At 35.5% G+C, this 15,025-nt stretch overlaps 1 protein-coding gene across 1 annotated transcript in view; it reads left to right on the top strand.

Annotated features, from left to right (window-relative positions):
* The window catches only part of SPPL2A (signal peptide peptidase like 2A), a 72,126-nt gene that overhangs the window by 14,645 nt on the left and 42,456 nt on the right, over positions 1–15,025 (top strand). The window contains exons 2-8 of the mRNA XM_012649502.1: positions 5,849–5,968; positions 6,271–6,453; positions 6,914–7,003; positions 7,835–7,968; positions 11,803–11,954; positions 14,005–14,101; positions 14,526–14,627. Of these exons, the coding sequence (XP_012504956.1) occupies positions 5,849–5,968; positions 6,271–6,453; positions 6,914–7,003; positions 7,835–7,968; positions 11,803–11,954; positions 14,005–14,101; positions 14,526–14,627 (878 nt within the window). The remainder of the gene's footprint in view (positions 1–5,848; positions 5,969–6,270; positions 6,454–6,913; positions 7,004–7,834; positions 7,969–11,802; positions 11,955–14,004; positions 14,102–14,525; positions 14,628–15,025) is intronic.

Below are 15,025 nucleotides of genomic sequence, written 5' to 3'. Positions count from 1 at the left end.
AAAAAAAAAAAAAAAAAAAAAATCTTCCTTTAACTTTCAGGTTCTTCACAAGTTTTCTTTTACCTTCTTGGCTCTGAGCTGTCTCTGACTTTCTGCATCCCATTGACTGCTTTCTAAGTCACTGATGGCTCCTTCCCAAAATGCGGCACCTATAAGTAAATCTCCTTTGAAACTCAAAATAATCCTGAGAATGTTCAGGAAAATTACAACTTGTCCCAGATCATATAGAAAGTTATGAAAGATAAGACTAGATGAGACTAGAACCTGAGTCTTTTGAGTCATTTGAGTTTGTAAATTCTAGGGTAAATCATAAATTCTGTAAAAGTTGAGATGTGTCATTAAGTAGTAAGATTACTTAGGGAAAAGCAAGAAGCCTGGATCCAGGTAACAAGTGGAATGTAAGCCCCATGGAGGAGGAACCCTGCCTGACTCATTCTCTGCTGTCTCCCCAGGCATCTTGTAGACTGCAGAGTATTTGAATGAATGAATGGCTACCTTGTCTCATCCCCAACACCCTAATACCCCTTAGCCTGTGCATTATATGTTTGGGAGGAATGATCCTGGCCATACTTTTTCAGTGTCCCACAGACTACTCTGTTTCCCTATTAAATCCCTGTTTGATGCCCTAGCTCCCACTCAGTCACTATTTAAGTAATGAAGATTACACTTAATGTCTGTGGGTCTGATTCTAGTCACTTTCAGGGCATCATTTCCGTAAATCTTGAATACTGTAAGTAGGAGTAGAAATAGTGTAGGTTGTCTTGATTATTATGTAAATTATTAGGGAGGAAAGAGTGGATGATCAGAAAGTTACTTAGAAACGTGTGTCTTCCAGATACACAATTTCAACTCAGCCTTTCCTGCATCAGCATTACCTGAGAGCTTGTTAGAAATGATCAGAAAGTTACTTAGAAACGTGTGTCTTCCAGATACACAATTTCAACTCAGGCATTCTTGCATCAGCATCACCTGGGAGCTTGTTAGAAATGCAGAATCTCACACTCTACTCAGACCTACTGAATCAAAATCTGCATTTTAAAATGATAACTGAGTGATTTGTATGCACATTAAATCCTGAGAATCACTGCTTCTATAGCATGAGAATCAGGCATCAGAATCACCAGGATGGCTTGTTAAAATATAAACTGGCAGGGTTTCTGATTCAGTAGGTCTGGAATGGGGCCCAAGAATTTGCATTTTTAATACCTTAAGAACTATTAAAATTTTTACTAGGGACTCTGACTTTAATCACATTCTGTTTATGATTATCTATTTCAGGTTTGTTTTTAATCTCACCAGTACGACTATACTTTCTTGTGTTTCTTTTTTTGGCAGCTTTATTAAGCTACAATTTACGTACTACATAATGCACCCATTTAAAGTGTATAATTCAATGATTTTTATTATATTCACAGCTACATGCAACTATCACCACAGCCAATTTAGAACATTTTCATCATTTCATAAAGAAACCAATACACAGAACACAGAGGATTTTTAGGGCAGTGAAACTATTCAGTATGACATAACGGTGGATATATGTCATTGTATATTTTTCAAAACCCATAGAATGTATAACATCAAGAATGAACACTGGGCCAGGCGTGGTGGCTCACACCTGTAATCCTAGCACTCTGGGAGGCTGATCCGATTGCTTGAAGTCAGGAATTCAAGGCCAGCCTGAGCTATAGCAAGACCCAGTCTCTATTAAATATAGAAAAATTAGCCAGGCATGGTGGCGAGTGCCTATAATCCTGGGAGGCTGAGGCAGGAGGATCTCTTGAGCCCAGTAGTTTGAGGTTGCAGTGAGCTGTGATGATGCCACTGTACTCTGGACCATTTGACCCTGTGTGTCTAAAAAAAAAATTAAGAGTGAACCTTAATGTAAACTGTGGACTTTGGGTGATAACGATGTGTTGTGTAGGTTTATCAATTTTTATAAAGGTACCACTCTGCTGTGCAATGTTGATAGTGGGGGAGGCCTGTACATGTGTAGGATAGGGGGATATATTGGAACTCTTTACTTTCTGCTCAATTTTGCTGTGAACCTAAAACTGCTCTAAAATAAAGCCCATTAAAAAAGAAAGAAACCTCATACCCTTTAGCTGTCATTCCCCCATCTCTACATCCCACCAAGCCCTAAATAAGCACTAATTTTCCAATCATTAATCTTTTGTATTTCTTTTCCATTGTGCAAGTACTTGGCAAGGTGCTAGGTGTATTATTATTTTTTTTAAGAGCTTAATATATACAAACAATTGCATCTTCTAACTTAATCCTCATGACAACTTTATGAGGTCCAAGTGTTTATTGTCATCTCAAAGCTAAAGATACTGAAATTTAAGTTAGGTTAAACAATTTGTAACATAGCCAGTAAATGGTGAAACTGACGTTGTATCCTAGGTCTCTAATCCCAAAACTCATGCTCTTAACCTTTATACCATAATATGTATTGTGGCAAACTGAATTTTTGAAGCTACACAATCTCTATGAGAAATTTCACCAAGATATTTTAAAACATAGTGGAAATGCTTAAGTTGTTTGGACATGCTAGCTCACTCACAAAATTTGCTCTATGTTCCACATTTGGTACTATTACAGGATTATGTATGTTTGTACTTTCATCTTTTATACTAGTCTTCCCCTAAAATTTGTGTTTTGTCATAGTAATTCCCATACCAATGAATTTTGCTTTTATCATTAATGAATTTTCTACAATTATAGAAAAACTTATATAATTCCTTTATGGCACTAAATCTTACTCAATTTGAATTTCTTTGTATATCCTTGGACATTTAAGCTTTTAAAAAATTTTAATACTTTTTGTAATTAAAAAGTGACACAGAATATTATGCAGTTATGTGAAAGGAGGTAGTGTATATTTATCAATATGGAAAATCTAATACGTATTGAAATTTTAGAAAAACTACAGAGCAATATGTATAATATGACGCCATATGTGTAAAACAAATATATGTGTGTATATATACATCTTAAATGTTCATAGTGTCAAGAAAGATATAAAAGAAACCCCTGACAGTGTGACTGTGAGAGCCAAGATGAGAGGAAAGGAATTTATATATCTTTCTATTCTGTCTGAATGTTTTTCCTATTTCTCCCCCACCCCCAATATTTTCACACCCTCATCTTTGCCTTCGATTTCCTCTCACTACTTTCTTTTAGTAGCCTCTTTGTGTATCTCTCCACACCTTTCTTCAGGCTCATATAAATGTATAGATATATGTAGGGGCTTTTGGGGAGATCATTATGTAAAAATAGGATTACACCATAAATATCTCTCTGGAACTTGCTTTTCTCACTATGGACATCTTCTGTTTCTAGAAATAGGTGTAGCTCTTTATTTGAGTAGCTGTGTACTATGCACATCATAACGTAGTAAGCACCTTATTGGTATGAGTTGTTTTTTCTTTTTGCTATAACATAATATTGTAGTGAGTGTTCTTATACATTTATCTTTGTGCATTTGTGTAATATATCTGTAGGATATGAATCAGAGGGTACTATGAATTAAAATTTTTGATAGATGCTGCTGATTATCTAGTAAAAAGGTTATACCATTTCAGCAGCAATGTGCACAGTTAGAACCCAGATCCTGATCTAAATACCTTTCCTCTCCAAAAGGAGTTTAGTGGAAGGGCTGGTTCCAGTAAGGACAAGCTCAGCCTAAGATATCTTATGCCAAAAAAACAAGAAGTCCTCAAAGACTAATGGATACAAAGAGCCAGCTGGATGACGCTCTAATGGCGGAATTTGGGGAAATTTCAATATCAAACAATTAATTGTAATTATACCACATTGAATTTTTTAAAAAAATCAATGAGTTTCTAGTGATACTAAACAAAGATGATAGAAGGAGAGAGTAAAACTGTTTTAAGAAGAATGCTAGCTAATAAATGTAGAAGGAATGGTAATATTAAAAAACATTCACCATTTTGCAACCCCCAACGTTATACGTAAAATTAAGTTCAGGCAAGGGTCACCATAAAGACTAAAGCCTTGGTGAGAAGTTGTTGGGCTTTTCACATGGTACCACCAATCACAAAGGGAAAAAATATACCTTTACACTCGGGAAATCCTACAGGTGCTACCTTAACCAGTACCTTAGCCAGATGATCAAACTCTACATCACTAATGATGGGAAATCCCAATGTTATGTGCCATTTTGTTGGATGCAGGAAGAACCACCCAATTCACTTATGAAGTATTTTTCCCAAAAATGTTTAACGTAAATTTAATCAACTCTCATGTTTATCTGCAGGATTACCTTCTGTAGTTAGAATTGTAGACTATGTGACCTTAGGTAGGTTATATGAGTAACTTGAGTCTCAGAGTGCTTGTTTGTAAAACAGTGACATTGAATCAGATAAATGTATGAAAATAACCTAGCATGTTGTTTGTTATATAGTAGGAACTTAATGTGTTAGTTCAGCTCTGCTGTCAGAATCCATTTATGACCACCAAGTATGTAGCCGAATATTATAAAAACTACATTTCTCGTTTTTACATCTGATTTCCTTATCTAATTGTTCTGTGTAATTTGATGGCATATTTTGTGAATTCCCTACACTCCCTTACATCCATAAGCTAATGAAGCCCCAAGTATGCCATAAAGCCCTCTAATCTAAAATGTTCTACGGACATTTTAAGTAGGACAGCATGGATTTGAACATTTCTATATTCATTAGAAATTTAGGTTGACTTCTATGAAAATACTGATTTTGTAGATTAAAAATCGTCAAATATCAGCAGTTTCATGTGGTTTAACCTAATTTGTACTTTAGTGGCAGAGGCTTGGTGCATCATCTTTTTTTGCCAAATAACCTTTTTTTTTCTTCCTTATGGTTTTAGAAAAACATTTGCTCGAAGGAGGAGACAGGCAGGATTTGTACTGAGCCAAGTTTGAAGGAAATTGTGATATGGCGTGGTATTTTAAATATTTTAGGATGTTTCTTCATTTCATATTCTTCCTTTCCCACTACCCATGCCATGTACAGTAGTTATTCTTTTCAATCACTTCTTACCTCTTGCCTTTTCAAGTAGTGGGAAATGAAAAAAAAAAGGGAAGAAAATTATTCTAGCTCTTCTTTTTCCTTACTTTAGACTCTAGATTGGTCTTTTCGAATAGGCAATTGCAGAATCTTGAAAACTTAAGCCAGAATAATTTACTTCATGTTCCAGCTGGTTCTCTTCTAAAGATAGCACTTAGAAATAATAATGTACTTTTTTTTTTTTTTTACCCTAGTTACTAGTAGAATATGGAAGGTAAGACAGGTTGAGGGATTTTGAGTGCATTTTCTTTTATAGAACATAAGCAATTAAGTAATAACTCATAAATAAATTGCAAAGGAAAGTTTCAGGCTGTAAGGGAGTATCAAAGTTGTTACATCACAGCAAGATCCTCCCTGGAATATGGCTTTTATAACAAGGGCATGACTGTTATTCCTATAAGAAAGTGACCTACTCTCCTTAAAAAATGTATTCTGGGTAAATGTGTATAGTTTTAGTATTCCCAAGTCTTCTTTTTGTTTCCTCAAACAAGAAGAAATAAATTCATTGGAGGACCTTCTCTCCTAAGGAGATGTGATCAAAGCTGAATATATTAATAAATCGCTTTATTAAAATCTTTAGTTTTTAGCTGGGCGTGGTGACGCTCACCTGTAGTCCCAGCTACTTGGGAGGCTGAGAGTTGAGGCAGGAGGATCGCGTAAGCCCAGGAGTTTGAGGCTGCAGCGATCTATGATCCAGAGTGAGCCCTGTCTCAAAAGAAAATCCTTAGTTGTGGCAAGCCAAATTATTGCCAGTGTGAACGTTATTGTTTGTGTCCTAGACAGCTGCTCAGGAAGCAATCCTGCATGCATCTGGAAATGGCACACCTTTACCATCTAAGGACTACTGCATGCTGTATAACCCTCATTGGACAACTCTTCCACGTACACTAGAAAATGCAGTAAGTAAATCACAGTTACTATTCATAAGCACAAAAATATTGACAAAGTAAGAATGAGTGGTAATTATGTTTTAATATGTGAAACAGTTGTAATATATGGTGATTAATAAGTAATTATTTTATAGATTTTTCTCAAGTATTTATCTCTCTGAGAAAATAAGAGAATTTTAAAATACTTACCTGGTGTTTGTCATGAAATATTTCTAATTTTAAAGAACATTGTGTTAAACCAATATTGATATCTTATAAATGAATGCATTTAGGGTGACTTATGATATGTTAAAGACATTTCTTATTTTCAGACTTCCATCAGTTTGATGAATCTGACTTCTACACCACTGTGCAACCTTTCTGATATTCCTCCTGTTGGTGTAAATAACAAAGCAGTTGTGGTACACTGGGGAACCTGCCATTTTCTTGAAAAAGCCAGAGTTGCACAGAAAGGAGGTGCTGAAGCATTGTTGGTTGTCAATAACAGTGTCCTAGTAAGTTATAAAACTATCATAGCTTCTTTTGAGCTCGTGACATCAAATTTCACAGAAATTGAATTAATTTCTTTGTGGTTTAGGGGCTGCATTTTGAATAATCTGATGGTATGATTCTTTGAAAATAAACATTCAAGATCTGATAGACATTTAATTGGGAAGTTTTGTAGTCTTCGTTCTATTCCTAGAGTAGACAAGACTTTGTTAGGAGCAAATATATATATGTATGTGTATATGTGTATTATGTATACATTATATGATATCTATATTATATATCAGTTTAAGTGCATGTTAAAAGGCATTTATTTTGAGAGCTTATATAATATTAAGAAAGAATACCTGAAACTTTGATTTATAACATAAAGAAAGATGTAATATTTATATTTAATAGAATAGTTTGCATTTTGTTCTGTAAATATATTAGTAGTTAATAAGTTTTCATAATATTATTTTCTTTTAGTTTCCTCCCTCAGGAAACAGATCTGAATTTCATGATGTGAAAATACTGATTGCATTTGTAAGCCAAAAAGACTTTAAAGATATGAAGCAGGTAAAGTACTAATTACAGATTAGATGAAGTTTATAAATAGTACACCTCTTTACTTTTAATCACTGATATTGAATTTTGAGTATTATATATGCTCCTTTTGTTAACAAGAAGCTATGAAAGCCTACCAAGTTTTTATCTAAAAATTACTAATCTCTCATTTGGCACAAAGTACTTCAAAGCCTGAACTTTAAAAAGGATGTTTATTTGTTTTGAGTGCTTTCCTGCCTTATCGTTTATCTTAACTTTAAATCCCTGGACAAGGCCAGGCGCGGTGGCTCACACCTGTAATCCTAGCACTCTGGGAGGCCGAGGCGGGCGGATTGTTTGAGCTCAGGAGTTCAAAACCAGCCTGAGCAAGAGCGAGACCCCGTCTCTACTAAAAATAGAAAGAAATGAATCGGACAACTAAAAATATATAGAAAAAATTAGCTGGGCTTGGTGGCGCATGCCTGTAGTCCTAGCTACTCGGGAGGCTGAGGCAGTAGGATCGCTTGAGCCCAGAAGTTTGAGGTCGCTGTGAGCTAGGCTGATGCCACGGCACTCACTCTAGCCCGGGCAAAAGAGTGAGACTCTGCCTCAAAAAAAATAAAAAAATAAATCCCTGGACAAAATGTGATTGTGTGGAACACTGCACTTTCAAGATCTTATAAACCAAAGCATATCCTCATACTTTTGACTAGAGAATATATCATGTGGTCAAACAATAGTTCCAGTCTTCTTGGCTGTCTGACGTGTAGTAGCCATTCCAGAGTGAAATGTGGACTGTTGCTGCCATACTCTGTAGTAGAGAGAAAAGTTATTCCTGTGTTTAACTTTTATTTTGCCTTCCAGACTCTTGGAAATAACATTACCGTGAAAATGTATTCTCCGTCATGGCCTAACTTTGATTATACCATGGTGGTTATTTTTGTCATTGCTGTGTCTACTGTGGCATTAGGTGGATACTGGAGTGGACAAATTGAATTGTAAGTTTAATTAAACTTTAGTGTTTTGTAATAAATAGGTAAAAAATAATTGTTTTGTAATCATTTTAATTATATAATAGCATTTTAAAATTTTGCCTGTCCTCAGAATATGATGCCAATAAGACCAGATTGCAGGTTTGTCCTCATATTGGTCATTTAATATTTCACCAAGAAGAAGAGGGTCATAGGTTCCTTTAACTCTTCTTCTGGCAGGGAAACATTGAAGTCACATTAAGGACTCTTTTAAGTTAAAGTGTTTAATTCTCTCCCCCAGGAAAGGTCAAAATACTTAATATCTAACATGCCTATTTATTTAAATTGGAAGAAAATAAGCAAGAGAAGGTAGGGAGTTTTTCAGCTCCTCCTGGGTTGGGTCTTTACAGTGTGCCCTCATCATTCTGTTTAATGCTTTAGACATTCTAAGGATATTAGGCATGTCTATATTTTAGTTTAAATGTAGAAATTCCAAATGTACATAAAATTTGGATTTTCTATTTAATAGGAACCCGAACGCAGTCTCCCTATAGTTTTATACCTTTGGCTCTAGATTAAAACAGACAATATAGTAAGTATGGAAGAGTCAGTTTATATTCATAACTCTGAATGAAAAAAATGTGCCCAAAGCATACTATTCATATATAAAGGGCAATATGTTTGCCTTGTAAATTGATCTATAGATTCTATTAAAAAGGGCTTATGTGTAACTAAATGAAGCTAAACTTATTCACAATTTCTTAAATACTAACATTTGGTTGACTTACATCAAGAGGGAAATCTTAGAGTTTAACAAGTGTAGGTTCCTGGAGTGTTGAGCGTTAGACATTTTATATATTTGGAAAGCATATTTCAACATATATCAGTCACATTTTCCATGAGCGTATGTACAGTTTTTTCTTCATTATTAATCTTTATAAAACATAGTATGTGAGATCTCTAAGAGCTCTAAGATCATTTTCTATATTGGTGTAATCTTAGAAATAATTTTCAAAAAGCTGTTGATTCATTGAAAATGTTTTCCTATTTATGTAGATTCTCACTGTACTTACTATGTAAATTATTTTTTTCTAGATTAGTGCTTCTCTAACTGTCATGTGCATACTTACTATCTGGAGATTTTGTTAAAATACAAATTCAAATTTAGTAAGTTGTGAATAGGGGCCAAGATTCTGCATTTTTTTAAGTTTTATTTTTAGAGGCAGGCTCTCACTCTGTCAGGCTGAAGTGCAATAGTGCCATTATACCTCACTGTACACTTGAACTCCTGGGCTGAAGCAATTTCCTGCCTCAGCCTCCCAAGTAGCTGGGACTACAGGCATGCCTGGCTAGTTTTTTTATTTTTTATTTTGTAGAGATGGGGTCTTGCTATGTTGCCCAGGCGGGTCTTGAACTCCTGGTCTCAAGCAATCCTCCTGCCCCAGCCTCCCAAAGTGTGGGATTAGAGGCATGAGCCACCATGCCTGGCTAGATTCTGCATTTTTAAACAACTCCCAAGTCATTTTGCTGACCCATGGACCACACTTTGAGTTAGCAAGCAAACTTCTTTACATACATGTTAGGACAGACTCCTCCTCAAGAAAATTAGAGATTGAAGAGAAATACATATCAGCTTTTTTATTCATAAAATATAATGATGGGGCAGAAACAGAGTTTGTTGGCTTCAATAACCAGATTGTGAGAGATGTTCCATACGTGCAGGATTATGGATTTTAAAATTGAGGGGGCTAATTCTAAGAGCAAAATCAAGATAGAAAGAAGTGTATGTAGGAGGGGAAGGAGGTGGTGACCATATTGAGAACGAGAATATGAATCAGTGATAAAAAGTTCCATAAAAAGAATTATTAAAAACATAAGGGGCTAGGTGCAATGGCACACACCTATAATCCCAGCTATATTTGGGAGGCTGAGGCAGGAGAATCACCTGAGTCCAGGAGTTTGAGGTTGCAGTGAACTATGATGATGATACTACACTCTAGTGGGGCAAGGGGGTGAGACCCTGTCTTAAAAAAACAAAACAAAAGACTGCCATTTAGCAAGTAAAGACAGTTGAATGGAAAGAGAATAATGCTTAGGGAAGGGAAAATTTGCCAGAACAGGACCTCACAACCCAAAATTACGCTGCCGAATGAAAGATGGACCATATGCAAAAGAGAAAGATGCCTTGGTTCTATAGAAAGACTTTTCAGCAGAGAGTTAAAATCTTATTATAATAAGATCACTGGTCCTCAGGCTTTATAACCTAAGATGTCATGGATGAAAGCTTAGCTTCCTATTGCATGTGGCCCTCCGAGCTGATTTAAGAGTACAGTTGTTTAAAAAGATGAATTGTAATATTTTAATGTGATATAAATCTAGTATAGTATATGCTTTCCTTTTAAGAAATTGCCTTTGGTTTTTAGTACACTAACTGTGAATATGTAAATCTCTAATTTTCTCCTACTCAGGTACCACATTTATTGACACTTCTGTTAATATCCTGTCATCCAGTTCTAGAGTTTCAGGGGAGGTGCCGGTGTGTCTGCACCACTCTCTCCCTGCTCTTTTCCCAGGCAACCTACTTAGAGTTACAGATGCTTAATATGGTGGCCATCCCAATCAACAATTTTCTAATAAGAAAGTGGCATATTGGTAAATAAACAGCTGACAAATGTGCAGTTTGATAGAAGTAAACTTTTTTTAACCCAAGTTTGTATTGAGCCCAGACCTAATAAGCACAAGATATGTGCAGGAGGGAGTGGAGTTTAGTAGAACCAAATTGAAAAGACTGGAGCTGGAAAAGTATGTAGTAGGCTCTGTGTAACTGGGAGGAGACAGTAAGGTTAACAGAACAGAGGTTGCCCAACCAATGATGCTGGGGGCTTTTTTCCTCTTCCACTTCTGTCTCTGCCTTTTATTAGCTCTGTGACCTAACAAAGTTGTTGGGAGAATTAGAGACAATATTTTGCTATCTTAAATAAAGGTAGAGCAAAGCTGTGTGTTGAACTTCTTTTGAATCTTTCATAATACATTGATGAGCATAGAATAGGCATATAGTAAATACTGAGTTGGTTGATAGGAGAATTTAGTGTTTGCATTTAAGAGAAGCTAATTTTAGAAGTACTTTACTATCTGTAAGTTGATAATAGTAAATTTGTAAGAAGTGTTGGTTATAATTTAAAATTTACTATGTCAAAACAAATGATTTCCAAATGAAATAATGTAAACATCCATAAACATTAATTTGTTTATGTAATAAATGTCATCTATTGCAACAATTTTGCCTCCAGAAAAAAAATGCTGTTTCAAAAGTTAGTGGTTAAAGATAGATTATCTCTGGAGGGTAGAATTATAGGGGGGTTTTACTTTTTAGACTAAATATTTCTTTTTAGTGTGCAGTTTTTTAAAAGTACATTACTTTTTTTTTTTTTTTTTGAGACAGAGTCTCACTGTGTTGCCCTGGGTAGAGTGCCGTGGCGTCATCATAGCTCACAGCAACCTCAAACTCGTGGGCTTAAGCAATCCTTCTGCCTCAGCCTCCCAAGTAGCTGAGACTACAGGCATGCGCCACCATGCCCGGCTAATTTTTTCTATATATTTTTAGTTGTCCAACTCATTTCTTTCTATTTTTAGTAGAGACAGGGTCTCGCTCTTGCTCAGGCTGGTTTCGAACTCCTGAGCTCAAACAATCCGCCCGCCTCGGTCTCCCAGAGAGCTAGGATTACAGGCGTGAGCCACCGCGCCCGGCCAAAAGTACATTACTTTTTAAATGAGAAACAAATTTAAATTGGTGTTAGAGATAGATATTTAAAATAACTACTTGGCTGAGATTTGCTGAAGTTCCTATGTGTGTTTATGCAGGGAAAACCTGAAGGCAGTAACAAACACTGAAGACAGAGAAATGAGGAAAAAGAAGGAAGAATATTTAACTTTTAGTCCTCTTACAGTTATAATATTTGTGGTCATCTGCTGTGTTATGATGGTCTTACTTTATTTCTTCTACAAATGGTTGGGTAAGAACTCATATTTTATGTTTACTACTTTTAGCATACATTCTTTTCATTGACTTTACCAGATCTTTTTCCTTTAAAGCATAATTGTCAGAGTGTAATGTCTCTATTACTATGAAGATAAAAAATTTTCAGATTAAAAATATACTGTGTTTTGAGATAAAAATACTTCTTCCTGGATGACTTGAAAGAATTGCTATGGTCCGTAAGTTTCCCTCTCTGCAGATAAAGAACCATAGCTCAGTATCTAAGCAGTGAACTGAGGAGTTCTTGGTGGCTGTATTTAGTATTATTCAGATTACTGATTTATTGCCTCTGCTTACCCCCAAAGTGTAATTTATCCTTTTGTCTTTTTGCAAATCAACATGTTGTATTGCTTGAATTTTGTTTTACTGTACGAGCAGTTAGGATCATACTGTATCTGAAGACACAGGTACTTGCCTGTGGTCTAGAGAATAACTGGTACTTTTTTCCCTTTAAGAAAGAAGGGGTAGTAACTGTAATGGCTTGCCTGTTCCCTGGACAATCTTCTTAATGGTCTGACAGGATATAAATTTGCCATCCCTGGCCACGATACAGCACAAAAAGGAGGGAGACCAGGGAAAAGGAGAGTGTGCCTGATAAGAACCAGCAAAAACCCTTGTAAAACCCACTGAGAGCTACAGTGCTTATTTGGAGAACATTAGCATAAATTTCTGGACTAGAAAACTAAGGCCCTGGGATTAGTTTCAGTTTGTTGTTCAATTTCTCCTCTCCTGTCGCAGCAATTTAAAAACTAGACCTATGACATGTATTTCCAATATTAAAAAAATATCATGACCAGCCTGAGGAAGAGTGAGACCCCGTCTCTATTAAAAATAGAAAAAAATAAGTCAGGCGTGGTGGCTCATGCCTGTAGTCCCAACTACTCAGGAGGCTGAGGCAGGAGGATCGCTTGAGCCCAGGAGTTTGAGGTTGCTGTGAGCTAGGCTGACGCTACGGCACTCAAGCCTGGGCAGCAGAGTAAGACTCTGTCTCAAAAAAAAAAAAAGAAAAAGAAAAAAAGATGGCTGTCTAGATTACTCTCTCTTTCTCACCTACGGAACAGAGCTATAGTTTTCTGAAGTTAACTGTAATAGAATTTGAAAAATGCCACTATAATTTATATTTCCAAGATGAAATTTTGAGAAAGTTGGGGAAAAGAATGTTTTTATTTAAAGTACAATAATTCCCTCCCTCCTTTTAACAACAAAGAGGCCAAATTATTTATTTGTTTATTATATTTTTAAATTTTTTTTGAGACAGCCTCTTGCTCTGTTGCCTGGGCTAGAGTGCAGTGGCGTTATCATAGCTCACTGCAACCTCAAACTCCTGGGCTCAAGCAATCCTCTTGCCTCAGCCTCCCCAGTAGCTGTGATTACAGGTGTGTACCACCACACCTGGTTAATTTTTCTATTTTTTGTAGAGACAGGGTCTCACTCTTGCTCAGGCTGGTCTTGAACTCCTGACCTCAAGCGATCCTCCCTCTTGGCCTCCCAAAGTGCTGGGATTACAGGTGTGAGCCACTGCGCCCAGCCAGATTTGGTTTTATCTGGTCAAGTTATTATAGATAAATCAGCCATAGGAGAATATTGTTAGCATCGTTAATGTCTAAGGTGGGTGTTAGTTCTCATCCCTAAATTGCATTTTTAAATGTATTTCTTAGTGGTTTATTAGTTCTTCCATTCCTTACATTTAAATGAAATATTCATAAATGTCTATAACTCACTTCATAGAGATCTTTAACAAACATGTCAGCTTGGAATCATTGAGTGATAGAAAATATAGAGCCGGCTTCAACCCCTTAAACAATCCTACCAATGTATAATAAAACAAAAACAATACATAAAGTAACCACTCTTAAAACTCAAGATCTAAATATTTTCAGCTTAGTAACTAATTCAGGTAATAATATGGTCACTGCATTCAAAGTATCATGATCCAATAAAGAAACCTAAGGAATTAATATTGCTTGTGTAAATATCTTCTTACCACATTTCCTTCCGTTCTCATTCAGTGTCTTGTTTTTTTCTAGTTTATGTTATGATAGCAATTTTCTGCATAGCATCAGCAATGAGTCTGTACAACTGTCTTGCCGCACTAATTCGTAAGATACCATGTGGACAATGCACGTATGTATCTCTTCTAATGTTGGTATTTATAATTTAAAAAAAATACAAAGAAAATTAGTATTATTTTAAATCTGTGCAGTCCGATATACATTGGACTTATGGTTTAAATTTAAATTAATTAAAGTTAAAATTAAAAATTCAGTTTCTCATTCTCATTAGCCTCATTTCAAGTGCTCAATAGCCACATACGGCTAGTAGCTACTGTATTGAACAGCACAGACATAGTACATTTTCATCATCAAAGAAAGTTCTATCACACTGGTAAATATTTTATTATGTCTTATTTGTTTTACTTAAAATCAAGACTTAAATTGGTATTTCAGTCACTGCTTATGACTATAGTTAATATTTGCCAGTTCTTATATCAAGTGAACATTGTATTTCATCTGCAATGTAAACTAAACTGTTTCAATCTTTTTTTTAGGATTGTGTGTTGTGGAAAAAGCATTGAAGTGAGACTTATTTTTCTCTCTGGACTATGCATAGCAACAGCTGCCGTTTGGGCTGTATTTCGAAATGAAGATAGGTATGAATGTTCAATGTATTTGCTTTTAGATTAAGGATGGATTTTTTAATACCTTATCCTGAGACTTATTCATTATGATTATCATGGCATTTTTTCGCTTTTATCCGAACACCAATCTTGAAACAAGCTACTTTTGAAATAAGCAGATCTTATGTTAATGGATTTGAACTCATATAGAGAAGGAAATATGAATTATGATTTAAACATCTAGACTGAAATTAGACTTTAAAAATACACCTAATTGTATATGTGTGTATAGCCACACAATGGAGTGCATGCAGTGCAACTCTAAAGAATGAAGAAGATCTCTATGAATTGATATGCAATGATTTCCAGGATATATTTTTAAGAGAAAAAAGCAAAGTCCAAAAAATATGTAGAGTATACTACCTTTTATA

Source organism: Propithecus coquereli, unplaced genomic scaffold, assembly GCF_000956105.1.
Source record: "Propithecus coquereli isolate 6110/MARCELLA unplaced genomic scaffold, Pcoq_1.0 Scaffold3, whole genome shotgun sequence".
Classification (NCBI taxonomy): Eukaryota; Metazoa; Chordata; class Mammalia; order Primates; family Indriidae; genus Propithecus; species Propithecus coquereli.
The sequence above is the reverse complement of the archived record's forward strand: the minus strand, read 5'-3'. Positions and strand labels throughout refer to the sequence as shown.